Source organism: Sinocyclocheilus rhinocerous, unplaced genomic scaffold, assembly GCF_001515625.1.
Source record: "Sinocyclocheilus rhinocerous isolate Xijiao unplaced genomic scaffold, SAMN03320098_v1.1 scaffold594, whole genome shotgun sequence".
Classification (NCBI taxonomy): domain Eukaryota; kingdom Metazoa; phylum Chordata; class Actinopteri; order Cypriniformes; family Cyprinidae; genus Sinocyclocheilus; species Sinocyclocheilus rhinocerous.
This window is the reverse complement of record NW_015645059.1, coordinates 706901-729067: the sequence shown is the minus strand read 5'-3', so window position 1 is coordinate 729067 and position 22167 is coordinate 706901. Positions and strand designations below refer to the sequence as shown.

The following is a 22167-nucleotide window of genomic DNA, read 5'->3' as shown; positions in this document are numbered from 1 at the left end:
ATACATACATACACACATATATATATATATATATATATATATATATAAATTATCAACAATTTAAATATTTTATTTGATTTCATTAAATGTTTTTCTTAAAAACATTCTTTACAAAAAATATGCAACAAGCTAGAATGTATACAGCTCTAGTGTAAACTACTCTTCAAAAGTATGGGGTCAGTAAGATTTTTTTTAAGACATTTATGTTTTTATTCAGCAAGAAGACATTAAATTGATTAAAAATGACAGTAAAACATTTATAATGTTACAAAGGTTTTCTATTTCAAATGAATACTGTTCTTTTGAACTTTCTATTCATCAAAGAATCCTGAAAAAAAATATTATTTTCACAACAACAAAATAATTATATTTAACTGTTTTCAACAGTTAATAATAGGAAATGTTCCCTATTCTCCAAATCAGCTAAATAAAATGATTTTGTAGGATAATGTGACATTGGAGTAATGACTGCTGAAAATTCAGCTTTACCATCACAAGAATAAATTATATTTTAAAACATATTTAAATAAAAAAAACAACTATTTTAAATTGTAATAATATTTCACAATATTACTGTTTTTACTGTATTTTTGATCACACAAATGCAGCCTTGGTAAGTATAAGAGACTTCTTTCAAAAACATTTTTTTTTTTTTAAATCTTACTGATCCCCAAATTTTGAACAGTATGGTAAAATTCATAAATTCATATATTTTTTTATATTTTCAAACTGATTCTATAACTGATAAACATTTGAACAACAACTATTTTAACCATTAGGTATCCCAAGCAAGTAACAATGTAAAGATTATATAAGCAGTCATAATCTGGCCTAGATAAGAAGATAAGCTTGGATAATGCATTTCTAAATTGTCCTTCTGAATTCCTTTCTTACTAGATTCTTTTTGTATGTTGCATGAAAAATATGTCCCATAAAACAGTTTTAATCATATGATCCCTGAACAGATCATCAAAACAGATGTGGCTCAAATCTGCAAGATTATCTAGAATTTTGTTGAACTAAATATCACTCATGAGATGTGAGGACGGTCTTCCCTGAGTTATATTTAGCCCATGTTATCATCTCAGCACAGTCATTCTCAGCTGTTGCCTTCAAAATGGTGCCACTGTGTGGTGAAACACCCATAAGGAGGTCATCATTAAAGGGCTGTTCACAGCATTATACTCACATACACCATTTCTCCAACAAAAATTTAATTGATTTAATTTTGGTTACTAAAATAAGTGAAAAAATACAAAAAAGTGTACAATATGTTGAATTCGACTTTATTTTTGTAGTAATACGATGAATATCTAATTCAAGTGAAGGTCAAAGTTATGTAGAAATACAGAAAATTCTGAGACTTTTATTCACTACTGTACTTAATATACCATATTCTTGCATCCTATTGATATGCCGCTGGCTGTAAGCACTAAATGAATTGTCTTTTTCCATTTATAAATGGGAAAGAGACAATCTAAAGCTCACTTGGCTAAGTAATTAAAGTCCAAGTCCAAAAAATCAATATGGACTTGAGTGAGCAGTTCCTCAAGGCAACAGTGACAACCATGCAGAAGAGTTGTCACACACGCTTACCCTGCCTATGTCTAGGTAGACCTCTGTGGAATCCACCAATGCACCCTCAGAGACAGCTTGTGCAACAGTTTGGACAAAACAGCCCTAACAAACTGCGAATTCAACAACAGAGGTTCAGCAGGTTCACATTTTACATAACAAAGAACAAAACAGGGCTGCTGTAGAAAGAGTGCAGAGATGGGTGTGCCTCTTTTTTGCATAATGTGTACACCACTGATGTCTGAGTCCCTGGATGGAACAGGTTGCAACTTAGAAAATAAAAGTTTATAAGAATTAAATTGAGAAGCAGGTGCAACATTCATCTATTTTCTCACTTAATATGGGTGCCATAGTAAAAAAAAAAAATAAAAAAAAATTGTATTCAATATATATTATTCAGAATGAACATTGAATATGATTGTACCCAATACCATAATGTAATCGCAGCTCCAGTCTAGTAGTCGGGGTTTTGATTCATCTCAGTGACTCGAATCTTCTGAACCAGTTCACTGATTCGTTTAGTGACTCTTTGTATTGGGTTTCGACTTCCGCCGGTAGGTGGCGACAGTGAGTCGTTTTTGTTATGATGACACATTAGCCTTGTCCAAATACCCACACTTGTCGTTTAAAAAAAAAAACGTTCACTCATGATGGACCTTTTTCACATTTCCGGGTTTCTCAGCAGCGGAAGTCGTCATAGTTGGGTAAACTTGAAGAGCAGTGAATGGGAGAGCACCACTCCTATATTTTTTGCATTCCCAGTTGCTCAAATAGCAAAAGAAAAATGGACTTGAGTGAGCAGTTCCTCAAGGCAACAGTGACAACCATGCAGAAGAGTTGTCACACACGCTTACCCTGCCTATGTCTAGGTAGACCTCTGTGGAATCCACCAATGCACCCTCAGAGACAGCTTGTGCAACAGTTTGGACAAAACAGCCCTAACAAACAAAATTGATAGTGTTTTCATGACTTTCAATAAAAGGAAAACAATTGAGATAACGATGTCAAATTTACCATCCTTCCCATAGACGCTGCATTAGAAACACCCTCGCATTAGCATTAACAGTTTTTTTTGTAATTTGATGCAAAGGTGATATAATAGGCCTACAAAGAATAGGGTTATAAATGTAGATACTTTTTTTTTAAAATACAAATATGAAAAACTTTCGAGGATTTACGATGCTGATGACCGTTAAATGCGTCATCAAAGTCTTGTGAAAAGGGTCCATTCTTTAAAAAGACAGTTCGGTCAATGTATTGTTTTCCCGCCAAATTTCTCTCATATTGAAAGTGAGACTGATTTACGTGCCTGATTCTTTTATGTGATGAGAATGAGTTGACTCCTTTTATTAGGTGCGAAAAAGTCTCTCAAAAGGAAGATTGAACTAAATATATGATTAATTGAATGCAAGTGAAAGAGAACGATTTGTTCGCCTGAGTTCTCATTTGATTTTTTTTAATAGGAAATATGTGACCCTGGACCACAAAACCAGTCATAAGTAGCACGGGTACATTTGTAGCAACAGGCAACAATATTCTTATTATTATAATTATTTCTTTATTTCATACCCTTTGGTCCATATCACAAACAGAATACAAGAAACAAGGGAAGAAAATCACATACAAACATACATTTACATACAACAATCACTATTTAAAAACATACAAACTTGAATTCCAGTGCTTCCCAGGAAGAATACCTAGTGTCACTTAATGTGGGATCATTTAAGGCCATTATGATATTTCTTGAATCACTTAGTCCACATGAAACTATAATTCAGAGGAGAAACAATAATGTACAGTATGTGGAAAATAATGTGTTTTTTGAACCTTAAACCGCATAAACACATTTCATTACACCAAATACACATTACACCAAATACACACTTGCAGTTATCCACCTTGGTAACTTAAGCAGAATAACAATGCCACCTGAAGCTTTTTCAATTTAGCTTTACTATAACTACACCATAAGTGTGACATATAAAAAGAAGTGCAGTAAGCTCTAAAAAGTGCTATTTTTACATCAACAGTGCACATGTAAAATTTACGAGCCAACATATTTGCTTCTCCGTATAACTTACAGCACTGGCGTTGCATATCATCATCATCATCATTTAAATCATCTCTAATAATGTGACCTAGATATTTTATTTTATTTACCACATTCAATACTTGGTCACCTAAACAAAAGGAGGGAAACTTTTGTTTACGATCCTCTTTAGTTTTAACAATCATAACCACACTCTTTTTAGTATGAAATACAATATCATACTGCACCATAATTTGAACATACACGAAGCAACTGTTGTAACCCAACACTATAAGGGGACAGAATAACTAAGTCATCAGCATACATCAAATGGTTAATAAGACCATCACCTATTACACATCCAGTTTTACACTCATTTAACTCAACAGAGAGATCATCCATATACAAATTAAAAAGAAGAGGTGATAATATTCCACCTTGCTGAACCCCATTCGTCACATAAAAGGGTGTCGAAACATTCCTACCCCATCTGACTTGTATAGGTTGATGTATATAAGTACTGTAAAATCCTAATCAAATATGGGGGAACCCCTCTGTCTTGTAGCTTTATAAACAACTTAGTGTGATTAATTCGATCAAATGCCTTAGAAGCATCTAAAAAGCACATAAATACTGTAGAATTGTGTCTATACACACTAACCACTTCCTTTAACGAATATATGCATAAATTGGTACCATGCTTCCTTTTAAAACCAAACTGATTGTCGGTAGTTACCAAATATTCTTTGAGCCGATCCATAAGGATATGCTCAAATACTTTTGAAATAATATTCACTAAGGCAATTGGCCTATAATTTTCTATACTGGATATTTGACCAGTTTTATCTTTAATTACTGGCACTAATAAAACTGTCAGCATAGATTGAGGTAACACACCATGCATTAAAAAAACCTGTGAAGCACAGAGCAAGTAACACTGAATTTTTTTCGCTAGCATACTTCAGATGTTCAGCTACTATTAAGTCAGGGCCACATACTTACTACCACAAATTTACTGCCAATTTCTCAATAGCACAATTAACCTCAGCAGGTCTAATAATCATACCAACATCACTCGGTATATGACCTACTTCAAATTCCTGCCTCTCAACACAATTAAAAATATCCATGTAATATTTTCTCCACAATTTAACAATATTCTCCACCCCAACAACCCCTTCAATACTAGTTGGCAGCGGTACTTTACTATTATTAATAACCTTAACTTCTTTCCAAAAATCATGAACATTATTTTGCTAAAATTTCTTTGCCATTGAGTTTGTTCTCCTGGTTGCTTCATTTCTTTTAATAAACCGTACAGCATATTTAAATTTGGCATTGGCCAATTTCTTTTTCTCAAATTCTGGGCCATACCTTTCTTTACCTGTTAAAACCCAATTTTTAAAAGCATCTCTAGCCTCCAAGTGCAATTCAGATACATATTCATTCCATCCAGCCCTAAAAAGATCACTTTTAACTACTTTTTGACAGAAAGGTCTACTGGCATTATTTAGAAAATACACTATTTCATCATACATAAAATGCAACTCATTGATATGTTTAGAATTCTTACAGTTAACATTATCACACATAATCATTTGATACAGCTATGTTACTTTAATCTCTTCTCTGTTAACATTTTATATGGCCAAAGGTAATTTGCCATAAGACTTGCCCAATCTAATTGTTCACAATTCTCATGTTTATCATAATTGCTCAACTCAGGTAAACTCTCAACATTTAACATCATAACATATGGTCTGTTGTGGCCAAGTCATACAAAATCTCAAGTTTCTCTAGACAATAATGTGCATCAGCTGTGCATTTGGTCCAGCCAAGATGTTGTATTCCATGCTTCACTGATATATGTATAACTATCTATTGGTATCAATACATTGTATGGGTTAAAATGATCATACCAAAATTTCCTACCGTAATTATATATCAAAACTTAATTTTTGATCAGTAATATGCATTACTAAGAACTTAATTTGGACAACTTTAAAGGCGATTTTCTCAATATTTACATTTTTTTTCCCTTTTTTTTTTTTGCACCCTCAAATTCCAGATTTTCAAATAGTTGTATCTCAGCCATATTGTCCTATCTTAACAAACCATACATCAATGGAAAGCTTATTTATTCAGCGTTCAGATGATGTATAAATCTCAATTTTAAAAAAAATTTACCCTTATGACTGGTTTTGTGGTCCAGGGTCGCATATGTGCAATTTCAGATAAAACACTGCTGTCCGTGTGATTTCATTAAGTAAATTCCAAACAGTGCAGCTGTTGCTTTGAAATGCATTTCTCATAGGGCTGCACGATAAATCGCATGCGATATTTAACGCGCATCTTGTCAGAAAGCCGGTTCTGTAATCAGCGGTAAATCTCCATCACCGCTCGTCAGTGAACAACGGCTCTGTGTAGTTAATGCTGCTCAATGTGAAAGCCCGCAGGTGATGGAGATTTACCGCCGATTACAGAAGCGGCTTTACTGATAAAATGCGCGTTAAATATCGCATGCGATTTATCGTGCAGCCCTAATTTCTCACCACACATGGCAGATGTGCTGCTACCCAGCATTCAGCAATCCAGTTTTTAAACAAGGGCTCTATTGTTTGACATTTCGTCTGAAACACATGTTGATTGTTGCTTCCCAGGGCCATGTGAACAGGATCCTTAAAACAGAAGAATATGGTGCAATATGGCATCTGACAGGGACAATATTCCTTTATTTTGCTTTTGCAAATAGTAGCTTTGGGTCTGGAAATTTGCCAGCAAATATAATAACAAGAAAAATAAATTGTACAAACACGTACTAGAGTAAGTCTGGATGCAGAAAATCAGTTTTTATTTTTAATAACGTCAAATATCGGTGGAAGATTATTAATCTTTCTATAGATTGTAATGCACAGTCTGGCCGCCTCCCACGTCCCACCTAGCGGCCAGTTGCATGTACTGCACGGCGTTTATTTCTGCAGGGAAACGGGAAAAGACCAATCAAAAATAAGGATACTAGCATGTGGAGCGGCTACCTAGAAGAGCCTAGTTGCTACAGCATCGCCCTTAGTGTCTTGCCAGGCAAGAAAGATGGAGGAAATAGAAGGTAAGTCTTTAAAAAAGCAACAAAAGATGCTTATGTAAATATTTTGAATATGACGCTTCTAACCTTTAGCATTCAATCCGTGTGGTTGTATAAGGGAGAGCAGCTTTGGTTTATTCGGTCGCTGTTGTTTGAGGTTATCACCATGGAAGAGAATGACGTCTTGTAGGAAAATACTGACGTTTAACTGTTATTTGAACTGTGTGTATATACGTACATACTGTACATAGATGGATAGATTGGTAGATAGCTGAAGTGCTTTTGTTGTGATATTTGATTCATGTGAAGTGAGCTATACAACTTGCATTACATTTCAATGCCCTGTTCTGCTCTTTAAAATAAATAAATAAATAAATAAAAATCAAATGTCAAGATTTTTTCTTCCAGCATCCTTCACATCCTTAGGTTCCTGCCTTCAGTCAGTCCTCAGTTGTTTTACATGGACTGACAGGAGTGACCTATTTCCACACACTTCACCCTGTATCTGAGTGAACTGATCAGCACACCCAGATAGACTCACTCAACAATTCATCTTTATCATTTTTGTGTTTGTGTTTCATTTTATCATGTTGATCTGTTACTATTTATTCTTTGTGTTTTGTCTACAGATTCTCCTCCTCCTGTTTCTGAAGACCTGCTGCCCTGCAAAATATGTGGAAGAAATTTTTTTTCAAAGGTTCTTGTAAGTATTTCTGAATGGATGATGAGCTGACAGCTGGTGGTTGATGTAAATTATCTTGCCATTCAAATGTGTGTGCAAACATAAAAATAAAAATCCCAATGTGACATTCTAAATTAAACATATAACTATATATAAATAATATTTTTTACTGTGTTAGTGTATGTGCATTATTATAGGTTGCCTTGCAAGTTGCAGTATGATACAGAATGTACACTACAATTCAAAAGTTTTTTTAAAAAATGTTTTCTAAAGAACTCTTTCATGCTCATCGAGGCTGAATTTATTTTATTTAACAAATACAGTAAAAATAGTAATATTGTGAAATGTTATTATTATATAGAAAAATATTTTCTGTTTTAATATATTTTAAAATGTCCTTTAAAAAATCCTGTGATGGAAGAGCTGAATTTTCGTTAGCCGAAAACTCCAGTCTTTAGTGCCACATGATCCTTCAGAAATCATTCAAATATGCTGATTTGCTGCTCAAGAAAACTTGGTACATTTTTTCAAAAGAGCAGCATTTATTTGAAATCTTTTGTAATATTATATTGTCTTTGTTGTTATTCACTCATTGTTGAATAAAAATATTAATTTCTTTATTTATTAAAAAAAAAAAAAAACTCTTTGAACGGTACTTTACATTATGTCTTACCCAGCAATATACTAGCCAATTATGTTGGTATGTAGTTGCCAAATCAAGATTAGCAACAAGGCATGTACAGTGGGTACGGAAAGTATTCAGACCCCCTTAAATTTTTTTTTCAGCTGCAGGGACAGGACGACTGGTTGCAATCGAGGGAAAGATGAATGCGGCCAAGTACAGGGATATCCTGGACGAAAACCTTCTCCAGAGTGCTCAGGACCTCAGACTGGAACTAAGGTTTACCTTCCAACAAGACAATGACCCTAAGCACACAGCTAAAATAACGAAGGAGTGGCTTCCCAACAACTCTGTGACTGTTCTTGAATGGCCCAGCCAGATCCCTGACTTAAACCCAATTGAGCATCTCTGGAGAGACCTAAAAATGGCTTTCCACCAACGTTTACCATCCAACCTGACAGAACTGGAGTGGATCTGCAAGAGGGAATGGCAGAGGATCCCCAAATCCAGGTGTGAAAGACTTGTTGCATCTTTCCCAAAAAGACTCATGGCTGTATTAGATCAAATGGGTGCTTCTACTAAATACTGAGCATTTTTCAGTTTTTCTTTTTTAATAAATTTGCAAAAATGTCAACAATTCTGTGTTTTTCTGTCAATATGGGGTGCTGTGTGTACATTAATGAGGAAAAAAAATTAACTTAAATGATTTTAGCAAATGGCTGCAATATAACAAAGAGTGAAAAATTTAAGGGGGTCTGAATACTTTCCGTACCCACTGTATATCTCAGGTCACAAAGTAAAAACAAAACCTGGTATAATTACTCAGTCAGCGCAATGCTGTCACAGTTATTTGATACCTGCCCACCTGATTACCTATTGTAGAAAAAACATGTGCCGATCTGCCAGAAGACAGCTGCAAAGAAGAGAAAGGTGTTTGACTCCAGCAGGCAAAGGGCAGAGGGGACTGATATTCCTATACTCAAACCCATAAAACCAAAGGTGAGGAAACGACCACATTTAAACATTACAGCGACACTTTTACACTAGTTGTTTGGACCTGGATCTAGTTTACCTTGTACTGTATTTGTTCCCTTCATGTTCACAGTTGATGGTGAACTGTGAGTGGTTACATGCAGTGTATTTTTCAGACTGCTGCACATTCAGAAACCGTGTCATGTGCTGTTGCCATAAAATTCATCTGCAGGGTCACTGCATACATTGGCAATAGTGTTGTTCACCAACTTCATCTTAGTAGTAACAGAACAACATCAGCATAAAGGCAAATAATACATTTTCCTGGCTTTTAAACCTCATTGCCCAGCAACACTGGCAACAGTTCCTAGTACTGTATAGCTAATAATAATAAAAATAATAAAGACATTTTGTAAGGCTAAGGTTTACGCTACAATACAATAACACGCCAATATCTAATGAACACAACTTTTTTTTTTCTGCTTCAAAATTCTCAGGGAATAAAAACCTCAGTGCTAATCTGCAGTAATTAAAAATAATTTCCACCACACTTTATGGATTACATTTATTTAATGTTCTTTGACAGCATTCACATTGAAGTTTCACATAGAATAAATGTGGATAATGCAGTTAAAAAAAAACTGTGTTAAACAAGATTATTTTATACAAATGGACTTGCAGTACTTCCAAGATGCATTTTTATAAATACATAAAAATGAACTTGTTTTACATCAAAATATATCAGATTTATTAGGGTATAAATTCAAAGCAAGTAAGTAATCTAAAATTATTTTAGTAAAATATGTTAAAATAAAAAATCTAAAATTATAAAAATCTTGGAAGAATGATTGGAATATTAATTTTTTTTGCACTTGTTTTAAATTTACATTTACTTTTTTTTTATTTTGTCACAATTCTCACCATGACCATAAACATCTGCAAGTCTCTTGTCCTCCATGAATTACTCCTTTATTGTATTATTATTTAGTTTTTGTGTGCACATTCCTTGTTGCATATTTTTCCGGCATGGCTGTTCCTGGGAAACCATGACCTTTCTGTTGTTTGTGCCATTCTTTATCAGTTAATCTAAAGGAATATCATGCTTGGCTTCCCCCACAACATCAGTTTTTTTTGGCAGTGTGAACATGGCATTTGTTTCTCAACGTTCTGAATACACCAGACAACTTCACTGAAAAAAATGTTTCATTCATCCAATTAAAAAAATTTAGGGTAATGATTCACATCTATAAAAAGTCCTCAGTCTCAAACAGAGCCCACTATTCAGGGCTGTTTTCCTCCACGGCTACCCTCATATCATACCCTAGTGTCCTGAAGTATTCTAAAACCCCTTTTGGTTATGTTTCAGTTACAAAGTTCTTCCAGCAGCTCTAAGTCTGATAAAGTAAGTTGAATGTTTGTTTTTGAAATTTTTTTTTTTCTCATCACTGAATTTTGTGTCTCACCATGTCACTTCTAATATTAAGGCTGCAGTGTTTAATATTTGCTTGCTTTGGAAAAAAATCTCCAAAAGAGTTATAAGTTTAAAAGAGTTGTAAATAATCTTGATTTTTTTTTTCTTCAAGATGTTTGTCTTAAGTTTACCTACTCTGGGATCAATAAACAATGTTTATCTGTCCTGGGGCCCGTTTCAGAAAGGAGGTTAAATGAAAACTATGTTAACCCTGAAATGAGGGAAACTCTGGGTTTTCCGTTTCAGAACGGGAGGTATGTCAAACCCGAGAAAGCAGGGTAAGTCAAGCCCATTTCTGAAAGGGAGGTAACTTATACTCAGAGTCAGTTACCATGGTAACTTACTCTGTGAACCTAACCTGGTCAGGAGCAGGTTTTCTTCGGTAAACTCAGTTTCTTTTGGTCTCCTCCCCCTTTTTAAAGCGCAAGCGATGTTTAAATACTTCATTCAATCATTCATGCACGCTGCAAAAATGCTTTTCTTACGAAGTATTTTTTTTTCTTATTTCAAGTACAAATATCTAAAAATTCTTAAATCAAGATGAATTTTCTATATAAGAAAATTATATATAAGATATTTAGTCTTATTTCCTGGGGGGGATCTAAATTAAGTGCATTTTACATAAGTAAAATTATCTGCCAGTGTGGTAATAAAAATAATCTTAATGCAAATGGAAAACAAGATTATTCGTAGTCTACTACTATGTGCAAATTTACAGAAGCTCCACCCTCCAATGTGACACAAGGTTAAATACGACGTGAATGATTAACGACTTCGGTAGTGTAGGCAGTAACGCGTTGGGCGCGGAGAACTAGCTTGTGACGTGATTGATCTCACTTTTCCCATCACATATCACATTAGAATTTATTTTTAGAAAAAAAATGAAGAAAATGTTCTAAAAGTGGAAGTAAAGTGCCTAACGAGTGTTTAATAATGATAAAAGTAGTTATAATTTTAATAAATATAATCATTTACACTGTTATTATTGCATCCTGTTAATGTAGGCTACAACAATACTGAGGTGCAAATAGTATGTATCCGCCAGTATTACGTATAAATAGCATCTAATTATTATTTACACTTATTGCAAAGAACTGCTAATTTTACATGGTAAATAGAATATATCACTAGTTTCACTAAGTGTAAATAGCATCTAGAGCTATTTGCACTTAGCCTACTGTAAATAGGATCTATCGCTAAGAGAGTATGCTAATTCCACTTAGTGTAAATAGCCGCTGCCGTATTTTTCTTACCCGGCAGATCATCACTAAGTGTAAATAGCATCTAGAGCTATTTGCACTTAGCCTACTGTAAATAGGATCTATCGCTAAGATAGTATGCTAATTCCACTTAGTGTAAATAGCCGCTGCCGTATTTTTCTTACCCTATTGGCAGATCATTTGTAAAATAAGAAAAATGCACTTAAATTATTATTATTATTATTTTTTTATTTTTTTTGCCCATGGGATACCATGAAAATGAATAACCTATTAGGTCAGTAACCTACCGTTCTGCCAGTTTTCATCTGTGGTATTATAACAGTGATAAGAATTAAACTTGTATTGACTCTGAAGTATGTTGCGTACTATGCACAGCATACATACTGGATACTGCAGAAATAGTAAGAGTAGTATGATAGTATGGCATTTCGAACACAGCCAGAGTCAACCTACTCGGAGTCGATTGAACTAACTCAATTCAGCTGTTCTGAACCCGAAAACTCAGTTTCCCATCTCAGAGTAAGTCAACTCAGAGTTCAAGTTTTAACTCAGAGCTGGTTGAACCTCCTTATTGAAACGGGCCCCTGACATACAAAACACAATTATTGTTGTTAAAAACTACGATTCTTCAACTTATCCAACACAACATTCAAGATATTTCCTCTAGTATTTCTGCTGTAATGATGATTAGCTTGTTTTCAAACGTTTATTATTAGCAGAAAATAGGAGTATCAATAGATTAAAATTAGCCATGATTGATTTTGTAATTCCAGGGGCCCGTTCTTCGTACGTCGCTAACTCAGTTAGCTGGATTTGATTGTTGACGATTTGGCAAGATCTTGGATTGGTTGGTTCTTCGAAGCTCATCTCGGAGTTGCTGTCATAGCAACAGGTCCGTAAGCTTAAACCTGCTCGGGAGCAGGCTTATTTCATGTAAACAGGATTAGATGACATCTTTTTAAGCAGAATTGATACTTAAAATCTGTCCGTTACCAACGCTACTTTATTACAAGAGTACGAAATGATGTCATTACGTTGCTGTCTTGCCGCCAGCCAACCCATGCACGCGCAATTATCTCAGATAACTCAATCCAGCCATACTAATCATCAACAACAGGTGCGTTTGAAGAACCGAATTAGCCAGATCCTGATTAGCGCGATGATATCATCTTGGATGTGACATTTCATCTCGGATGTAATAAGCGACGTACGAAGAACGGGCCCCAGATGTATGATGAACTGCATGTTGTTTTTTTGTTGTTTTTGTAAAAGCAACAGTTTTTGATGATAAATGTTTTAGTTTAATTAGATTATAATAATATTCAACATTTTTAACAAATTTTAAAACTTAAAACACTAATAAAAATAACTAATAAAAATTCATTTTCATACTGTGCGGTATAATGTTGTGATGCCTAAATTCACTTGTAGTCTTAAATATGATATTTTTTTTATTTTTTTTTTTAGAGTTTTTACTCTTCATTTAGACTAAATGGTATAGAATTTGAATATTATCCATTTATCATTTTTGGTTATAACATGAAAATTATCAGAATTTTAATAATGGTACATTCCTACATTTTAAATAATTAAGTAATCTTTCCCCCTTTGAAGTTTATGTAGTAGGTGATTTAGGAAATTTAGAATTAGAATATCCTGCATTCCTGTTTGATTTTCATTCAAATGTTTTTAAACTAAATGTTTGTTTTAAACAGCCTGAACCACCGAAGAAACAGTCCAATTGGCGCCGAAAGCATGAAGAATTCATTGCCACCATTCGTGCTGCCAAAGGTTTAGATCAAGTCATGAAAGATGGCGGACCCCTTCCTCCACCCCCTCCTCCATCCTATGATCCAGGTAAAAAAACAAAGCACTAGTCTATTGACACTTGGAAGAGTTACAGTAAGATCGGTAAAAACAGTAACAGCGATTGCCTTTTCCAGATTATATCCAGTGTCCCTATTGCCAGCGGCGCTTCAGTGAGAATGCAGCAGATCGCCACATCAAGTTCTGTAAAGAGCAAGCGTCCAGAATTTCCAACAAAGTGAAGTTTCCTGGGAGTGATAAAGCCAAACCCCCAGCCAGGACTCAGGTGAGGCTTCACTGTAAAGATGACTTGGGATCAGCCAGGAGTTTTTTTTTTTTACTTAGAAAAAAGTATGCCATTTTAACATGATAAACATAAACAGAATGATCAGAAACTTAATATGAATACATTTTAAAATTTTAAGGGGCGTCTCGTCCCTTTTGAACACTATCACTTGGGACCGCTGATCTGTAATAGAGAACTGGATTGCGGATTACGTCAAAAAAGTGAAACCACCGCACTGCCATATTGGTATTCATTACCAAATATTATTCAAAGATTTATGCATTGTATATTAATTCGCCTTGTGCGTTCACTGTTTATGTATTGTTGTTTTATTGTTTTTATTTGTACAGTAGGCTAACGGCAACAGTTTCAATAATGATTTTGTTAACAGCATACATTTTGAAACAGTTAGTGATTTAAACGTTGGTTAAAGTAGTAATTAATTAAACATACATACCAATTTTCTTGCTCTATTCTTTTTCTATTCTATCTGTTTTTCTTTTTATTTATTATATAATTATAAAAAAAACCTTGCTACGTATACTGCGTTAAGCTAACTGAGACTTGTTATAGCACTTGCATATCATTGCTCTTTTGTTGATTTTGATTGCTTCCATTGTCCTCATTTGTAAGTCGCTTTGGATAAAAGCATTTGCTAAATGACTAAATCTAAATGTAAACATACATAACATAACATTTTACTGCTATGGAAATGGTAATGCTATAGTAAAATGCGATCTTGAAGAGTCTGAAATAGATATTGTTCCATCAGGACATAAAAACACACACACATCAGAACTTATTCAGATAAATAACACTGACTACAGATGATAAAGACTTAAAGACATGAAACTGTATTTCCAAGATGATGCATAGTAAGCTTTGAATTTCAATACATTATAGAGAAATATTAACAGAGGCTTGTATTGTAATATTTATTTATAATATTTATCAAGTTTGTGTGGAAGAATGGGCCAAAATCACACCTGAGCACCGCGGGTCCTTAAAAAGTTTTAAAATGTCTTAAATAACGTGTTCCTAATATAAGACCTTAAAAAGTCTTAAAATGTCTTCAATTCGGATTCGATGGGTCTTAAATATTTTTGGTCTCATTACCGCTAAAATATCTTCAGTCTGACGGTTTACAATCATTGGACAGACAAAAGATTTTTTCTTCCCCGCGGTAAGTTACTGCGTCATCAGAGAGAATTGCAGTAAATTAGCAGAATACAGAATACAAGGTCGCGCTGAGGCTCACTCTGTTTGTCTCGAGACTTCAGAACAAATGAGCGTAACCGCACACATAAACTAAGAAGAAACACATTGAGGTAAAAATTCTAAATGTTTAGTTTATTCATAACATGATATAGTTAAGTAACACCATGACAAGTGAGCTATTTTACTCAATATTCTCACGACGCAAAAAAAACACATTCAAAACACCTACAGAGTGCACGCATTACGTGAAGTCTAGTACGCGTGCGCATTTACAGTGCGCTCTTTCACTGCATGATTCAGTCTATTAAAATACATTCAGAATGATCACAAATTCAAGACATGGGGGCAGAAAATGTGAATATTTATACCACTTCATATAGTTAATCAATTTCACACGGAAGTGCATTTTTTTTCTCCAAAAATTACCATATACAAATGTGATATTGATTTTTTACAACAGTTCTATAAACTAGAAGTTTTATTAAGAGACTTACGTTTTAGACACCATATTGCCTGTTTTTGCACTATTTCGCCAACAAAAATAATTCCAAACAAAGCCACAGCGCTGTTTTGCGTCTTTGAGCAACATGACAGCTTTTCGTTTCTGAATAAATCACTCGTTTAAAGGGGTCATATGATGCGATTTCAGTTTCCTTTTTCTTTCTTTTCCTTTCTCTTTGGAGTGTTACAAGCTCTTGGTGCATAAAGAAGATCTGTAAAGTTGCAAAGACTAAAGTCTCAAATCCAAAGAGATATTCTTTATAAAAGTTAATTCATTAAAAATGTTTTTTTTTATTGGTCTTATGGAGTATTCTAATTTGTTGAGATAGTGAGTTGGTGGGTTTTTGTTAAATGTGAGCCAAAATCATCACAATTAAAAGAACCAAAGACTTAAACTACTTCAGTCTGTGTGCATTGAATTTATTTAATACACGAGTTTCACAATTTGAGTTGAATTACTGAAATAAATTAACTTTTCCACGACATTCTAATTTATTGAGATGCACCTGTATTTTATCCGCTGTATATTTGTAGGAGCCATGTTTTGTTGCAATACTGTTGTTAACCTTTGGGTGGCAGTGTAATGAAATGAATAAGTGGGTGCACTGGGGGTAGAAGGACAGGTGTTTCTGGAATAGAGGAAGCAGCCAGTGTTGCCAATTTGGGGATTTTGTCGCCAAATTTAGCTACTTTCTCATTGTAGCTGCGACTTTTTTTTATTTTTTGCGACAAGGAGCTATTTTAGCTATATTTAAATAAAACTAGCGATTTTTTTGGAGATTTTTTATTTTTTACTTGGCCACACCCTGCCGTAGGCCCGTGACCTCTCACGTTTGCTCTCAATCATGCCAATGAGTCTGCGCAGTGAACACACCAGCACGCCACGCCTGCCATGACGCACACCACAATTTAATTATAAGCATCAATCAAGATGGCGGAGAAAAAAATTAACATCTTGTTTTAACCACGGACACAAAAGTTATACCACAATTCATGCACAGTCATGTCAACCAGATACTGAGAGACACAGTGCATCATCGTGTCATGTGTGCTGGGATGCAGTATTTTGCACTTACTTTTCACAACATTATGTGTCTTGTGTCTTTCCATCATTTCCATCATGTTTGATGTGCTTGCAGATCACAAGCATTTCCTCATTTCACTTCAGAATCTTTTGTTATATTTTTTATACTGTCATCATTTGTAAAGTATATATATATATATATTTACTTTCCTTTACCTTTACCAAATTTACATGCATTTACTTTGTTTTCATATTTGGCGACTTTTTGTGAAAAATGGAGACTTTTGAGGGTGGTTCTAGAGATTTTCTGAGGGAGGGGTTTGGCAACATTGGAAGCAGCTCATTTTTTGACTGTTAGAGGGAACTTGAATGTGAGGATGTTTATTTCACCGTGTTTGATTTAAACTTGTGTTAGTATGGTATACAAAGTTCAGAATTGGCTTGAACACGTGGAACTGTTGGACTAGTTAATGGCAATAGCAAACTAATGGTGAAGCAGATTTTAAACTGCTCTTTTTTGATAAAAGACAGACAGTGAGCAATGAAGAGGAAATTTGCCTTTTTTTTACAAGACCATTACTTGCTCACTCCTCAAACCAATTAATCTCTGGCTTTGAAGTAAAGTCAATACAAAGAGGTCAACTTTGCTTCACTGGATAACAGGAGATTGTTTGTATGTTTCTGTTTCTGAAGATTTCTGTTTTAGAAACTTCTGATAATCAAAGTAAATATTCACACAGTGTAAGTTCAAGTTCAAAATCAAAGTGGAGTGAACAAATTGTAGTGATTTCTATGTAAGATGAATGTAGTGGTTGTAGTTCTAAGTAGTACCACAAGTGTAATGGCTTTGGCCTTAAATATTAATATTAATAATTAGTTTTAATCACACTATTTTACAGGGCACCAGCCAAGGAATTTCACCTTGACAATAAAGAACAAACATGATGACGTGTGTCGTCATGATTGTCCAGTGCTCAGCAGTAGTAGGCTAAGCTCTGACACGGCAAGTTTTAGCTACAAAATTAGTCCCCCGAAGTAGGAGAAGAGATAATAGATCAGAGAGAGCTGTGTTGGAGATGCTGAAGGGAGACAGAGCTGTTGTGGTAAGGAAAGAGGAGTCCAGAGAAGAAGCCATGGGAGACGCTTCTGCACCAGCCAAGAAAGCAAATCGGTCTCTGGCTAGTGGTGGGCTTCAAACAGGACCACCACTTACTAACACACAAGGCTTGAGTGCACCACAGGCAGTTAAGAGGGAGCTCTGCAACTACCTTCAGTCTCCAGATGCTGACAATGACTCAAATCCTCTTGATTGGATTGGACTGAAATTCCCCAGAGTGAGCCAACTGGCACAGCATTACTTGTGTATTCATGCCACAAGCTTCCCCTCTGAGAGGGTTTTTAGCACAGGTGGCAACATTGTCACATGTAAAAGGGCATCTCTGAAGCCAGATAATGTAGACCAGCTTGTGTTTCTTGCCCGAATCCTCTAGAGCAGGGCTATTCAATTAGCTTCATTTGAGGGCCGGATTATCAAACTGAAAATTTGAAGGGGGCCAAGAGTGTGGGGGCTGTCCTGATCTTTTTCTGGGGGGCCTATAAAATTAGAAATTAAATTGAAATGCATATTTAGCAGTAAAATGAACTAATATTACCAACACCAACATCTATAAAAGGTTAAAGGGGACATAACACACAGTTTCACCCAATCTCATGTTAATCTTGAGTACCTACAAATTAGTGTTGCATCCTTCACATCTCCAAAGAGTCTTTAGTTTTATCAAGATTACAAAAGAAAGATACAGCTTTACGATTCTCTCCAAAAACAGCCGAGCTCCTTGAGGCGTGCTGTTGGCGGAGCTAAAGAGTGACGAGCACTTGAGCGCCGATTGCCAACAAAACACAGACATTTGATGCTGTTTCACTTACCGTCTGCAGTTTTGCAGAATCATAACCGGGATCGTTTATAGCTGGGGCCACTCCATCTTTCACTATCAAATGATGTGCAAATCCAGCATCGAACTGGGCCTTGTTTATAAAACCTTCGTCAACAAACACGCTTGCAAAACTCTGTTGCTGCCCCGGAAAAACAAACTGCATCCTCTGTTTACTTAACGCTGGGTTCTTTGGGAAGCTGAACAAGGTTATTTTTCCCTTACAACCAAAAACACACTTCTTTGAAGACATTCTTCCCGAGCAAGTCCCGTGCAGTACTGCCGAATGAAGCGCGTTAATGAGCGCGCTCTCGCTCTGGTCGACGTGTGTGTGGGCACGCTCTTCTGGGAGATTGGTCATCCAAGGAATTATACCCCTCATGACGTCATGAAGAGCCATGCTCAAAAAAAACTTTCCGAAACTTGTAAGAACCCGAAAGTGGTGTATTATGCACAGAAATACTCCGTTCTACATTAAAATCATTTTGGCCATGTTTAGCATGAGAATCCAACTCTTTAACTGTGTAATTAACTCAACATGCATGAATAGCATTTGATCCCCCCCCCTTTTAACATTAATGCTGTCTGTCAATCGATTAAAAAAAATTTAAAAAGCTGTCTTTTTAAAATACTATGCACATGACACCGATCTGACACGCATCCGATTTTCTCCCAACTCTTTATGGTCATTTAGGACTTTATAACTCATTTAAGACCTTGTTTACAAGGACACTTGTCAAAACCATGCAGTTTTATATCATTGTGTGTGTTTTTGTCCATTGAAGTGCTGCTGGTGCGCTTGACTGAAGCGGGGCTCAGTGAATGCGTGCAGCTTTTCAAACCATACTCCATTTAATAATCATCCTCGTCCAGTGTCTGCGCTATTTCTCGCCAGAAGTTATGACTGATAACACTGCCTTCATGCTAGTTTAAACTAGAGTTCCACCTGGTCATATGCTGGGTCTGAGTGGTGACAGTTTTTGGAGTGTCTGGTACTATTCCATGGTGATGATTGGGGTCAGTGTTCACGGTTAGGCCGCTAGAAGCTGTGTCCTGGTTCTCCATTAGTGCAATCATGCTTAAATGCTCCTCCTTGAGCTGTTCAAGTTCATTTGCTGTTCACAGTCATTTTTCATCATTTTTAACTCCCGCTTCCAGGCTGCTGATGTCACACTGAAGGCCTTTAGCTTCTGCTGACAGTCTAACAACTGCTCTCAACTGCTCATTATCCCTACGCAGATCAGCCAGTTCATTGAGTTCATGAAACTTCCAATTTCTATGGCCTGGGACAGTTGAACAAGCCAATTTAGTGTTAGGCTATAAAGAAGCTTGATAAGTGGACCGCCATTTAAAGGGTTAGTTCACACAAAAATGAGAATTATGTCATTAATTACTCACCCTCATGTCGTTCCAAACCCATAAGACCTTCGTTCATCTTCGGAATACAAATTAAGATATTTTTGATGAAATCCTAGAGCTTTCTGACCATCCCTAGAGAGCAATGCAACTGAAATGTTCCCAGACCCAGAAACGTAGTAAGGACATCGGTAAAACAGCCCATGTGACATCAGTGGTTCAACTGTAATTTTATGAATCTACGAGAATACTTTTTGTGCACAAAGAAAACAAAAATAGCGACTTTATTCAACAATTCTTCTCCTCCTCATCCCATCCTCCGCCATTATCGAAAGTGCAACGACGTATGCGCATGCATTCCTCTGCTCGTAAACAAAGCACAGCACATGCGTCATGGTACTCTCAATAAAGCATTCCATAACTAGACTCTGGAGCAGTAGAAACCTATACTGTGGATTGGCGAATCACGCTTCTCCGTTTGGCACTCTGATGGCCAGTCTAGGTTTGGCGGATGCCAGGAGAATGTTACCGCTGGACTATATTGTGCCAGTTGTAAAGTTTGCTGAAGGAGGGATAATGGTATGGAGCTGTTTTCCAGGGGTTGGGCTAGGCCCCTTGCTTCCAGTGAAGCAAAACCTTAATGCTTCAGCAAAACATTTTGGACAGAGATGCACCGATCGACCGGTCAGGGACCGGAATTAACCGGTTTTCCGCACCCTCATGTCGTTCCAAACCCATAAGACCTTCGTTCATCTTCGGAATACAAATTAAGATATTTTTGATGAAATCCTAGAGCTTTCTGACCATCCCTAGAGAGCAATGCAACTGAAATGTTCCCAGACCCAGAAACGTAGTAAGGACATCGGTAAAACAGCCCATGTGACATCAGTGGTTCAACTGTAATTTTATGAATCTACGAGAATACTTTTTGTGCACAAAGAAAACAAAAATAGCGACTTTATTCAACAATTCTTCTCCTCCTCATCCCATCCTCCGCCATTATCGAAAGTGCAACGACGTATGCGCATGCATTCCTCTGCTCGTAAACAAAGCACAGCACATGCGTCATGGTACTCTCAATAAAGCATTCCATAACTAGACTCTGGAGCAGTAGAAACCTATACTGTGGATTGGCGAATCACGCTTCTCCGTTTGGCACTCTGATGGCCAGTCTAGGTTTGGCGGATGCCAGGAGAATGTTACCGCTGGACTATATTGTGCCAGTTGTAAAGTTTGCTGAAGGAGGGATAATGGTATGGAGCTGTTTTCCAGGGGTTGGGCTAGGCCCCTTGCTTCCAGTGAAGCAAAACCTTAATGCTTCAGCAAAACATTTTGGACAGAGATGCACCGATCGACCGGTCAGGGACCGGAATTAACCGGTTTTCCGCATGACCGGCCGGTCAGTCTACCGATTCCGAGCCGGTCTGTTTTGACGTCACACTTACGGCGATTGATAATGTATGTATTTATGTCATGCCAGATGAGGCTTGTGCAGTCTGAGTGAGTGTGTGAGAGAGACTCGTGCAGAAATCAAAACAAATTAGTGCAATAGCAACTTATAGATGCATACTGCGGTAGTTAAAAAAGAAATGTATGATTTAGGTACGCAACGTTGCACGACCAAATTGTTTCAACATGATTGCAATGTGATTTTATACATTAGTAGTTCAATAAACAAGAAGTTAAAATTAAGTGACTTGCATTTTAGACACAATATTGACTGTTTTTGCTCAGTTTCGCTGATGAAAATAGTTCCAATCAAAGCCACAGCAGAACTGTTTTGTATCTCTGAGCAACACAGTGGGGTTTTGTTACTGAATGAATCCATGTTTTTGATCGAATCAAGTGATTCAATGATTCAGTAACCCATTCATAAAGACAGTAGTCACTTGCCTCGTTTCTGAATGAATCAGCCGTTTGAACGAATCTGTTGAATAAAGGACAAATAACTCACTCATTCAAACAGTCATTTGCCGCCACCTACTGATTTGGTTTCATATTTAAAACTATAATTGCATTTTTCCCAACATTTCTTATTTGTATGTTTAAAAAAATATTTAAGACATTAATCTTATAAAATTCGTTATGCATTAGAAATTTTGCAGTGTAAATGCATTTATGGCACCTCAGCTTCATCAAACAGGCTGTATAAATACATCTAATGCCACTTCAGATGCAGCTTCTGTGTTTCCTGCAGTGGAAAGATGGATTTTGTTTGAATGGTAACAACTCTACAGTTTCTTATTATTATTATTATTCTTATTATAAGTGAATTAATTGAAACAATGTAAGAATTTGACGTGAAAGATGACACATTTAATAAGGACAGTGAAAAATGACAATTTAAGAAACATAGTGGGAAATGACATCTGTTTTGTTATATACAGCT

At 36.0% G+C, this 22167-nt stretch overlaps 2 protein-coding genes across 3 annotated transcripts in view; one reads left to right on the top strand and one right to left on the bottom strand.

Annotated features, from left to right (window-relative positions):
• The window catches only part of LOC107705234 (cAMP-dependent protein kinase inhibitor alpha-like), a 9876-nt gene extending 3971 nt beyond the window's left edge, over window positions 1-5905 (bottom strand). The window contains exon 1 of one of the 2 annotated variants that reach the window (XM_016508437.1): window positions 5795-5905. The gene's annotated coding sequence lies outside the window, so the exon portion shown is untranslated. Of the gene's footprint in view, window positions 1-1596; window positions 1686-5794 lie in introns of those variants that run through there. The other variant, XM_016508438.1, reaches the window with a different exon arrangement.
• Window positions 5906-6583: 678 nt separating this feature from the next.
• The window catches only part of LOC107705233 (zinc finger C2HC domain-containing protein 1A-like), a 23573-nt gene continuing 7989 nt past the window's right edge, over window positions 6584-22167 (top strand). Inside the window, exons 1-6 of the mRNA XM_016508436.1 lie at window positions 6584-6713; window positions 7319-7392; window positions 8876-8992; window positions 10332-10367; window positions 13372-13513; window positions 13600-13748. Coding sequence (XP_016363922.1) covers window positions 6698-6713; window positions 7319-7392; window positions 8876-8992; window positions 10332-10367; window positions 13372-13513; window positions 13600-13748 — 534 coding nt within the window. The 5' untranslated portion in view covers window positions 6584-6697. The remainder of the gene's footprint in view (window positions 6714-7318; window positions 7393-8875; window positions 8993-10331; window positions 10368-13371; window positions 13514-13599; window positions 13749-22167) is intronic.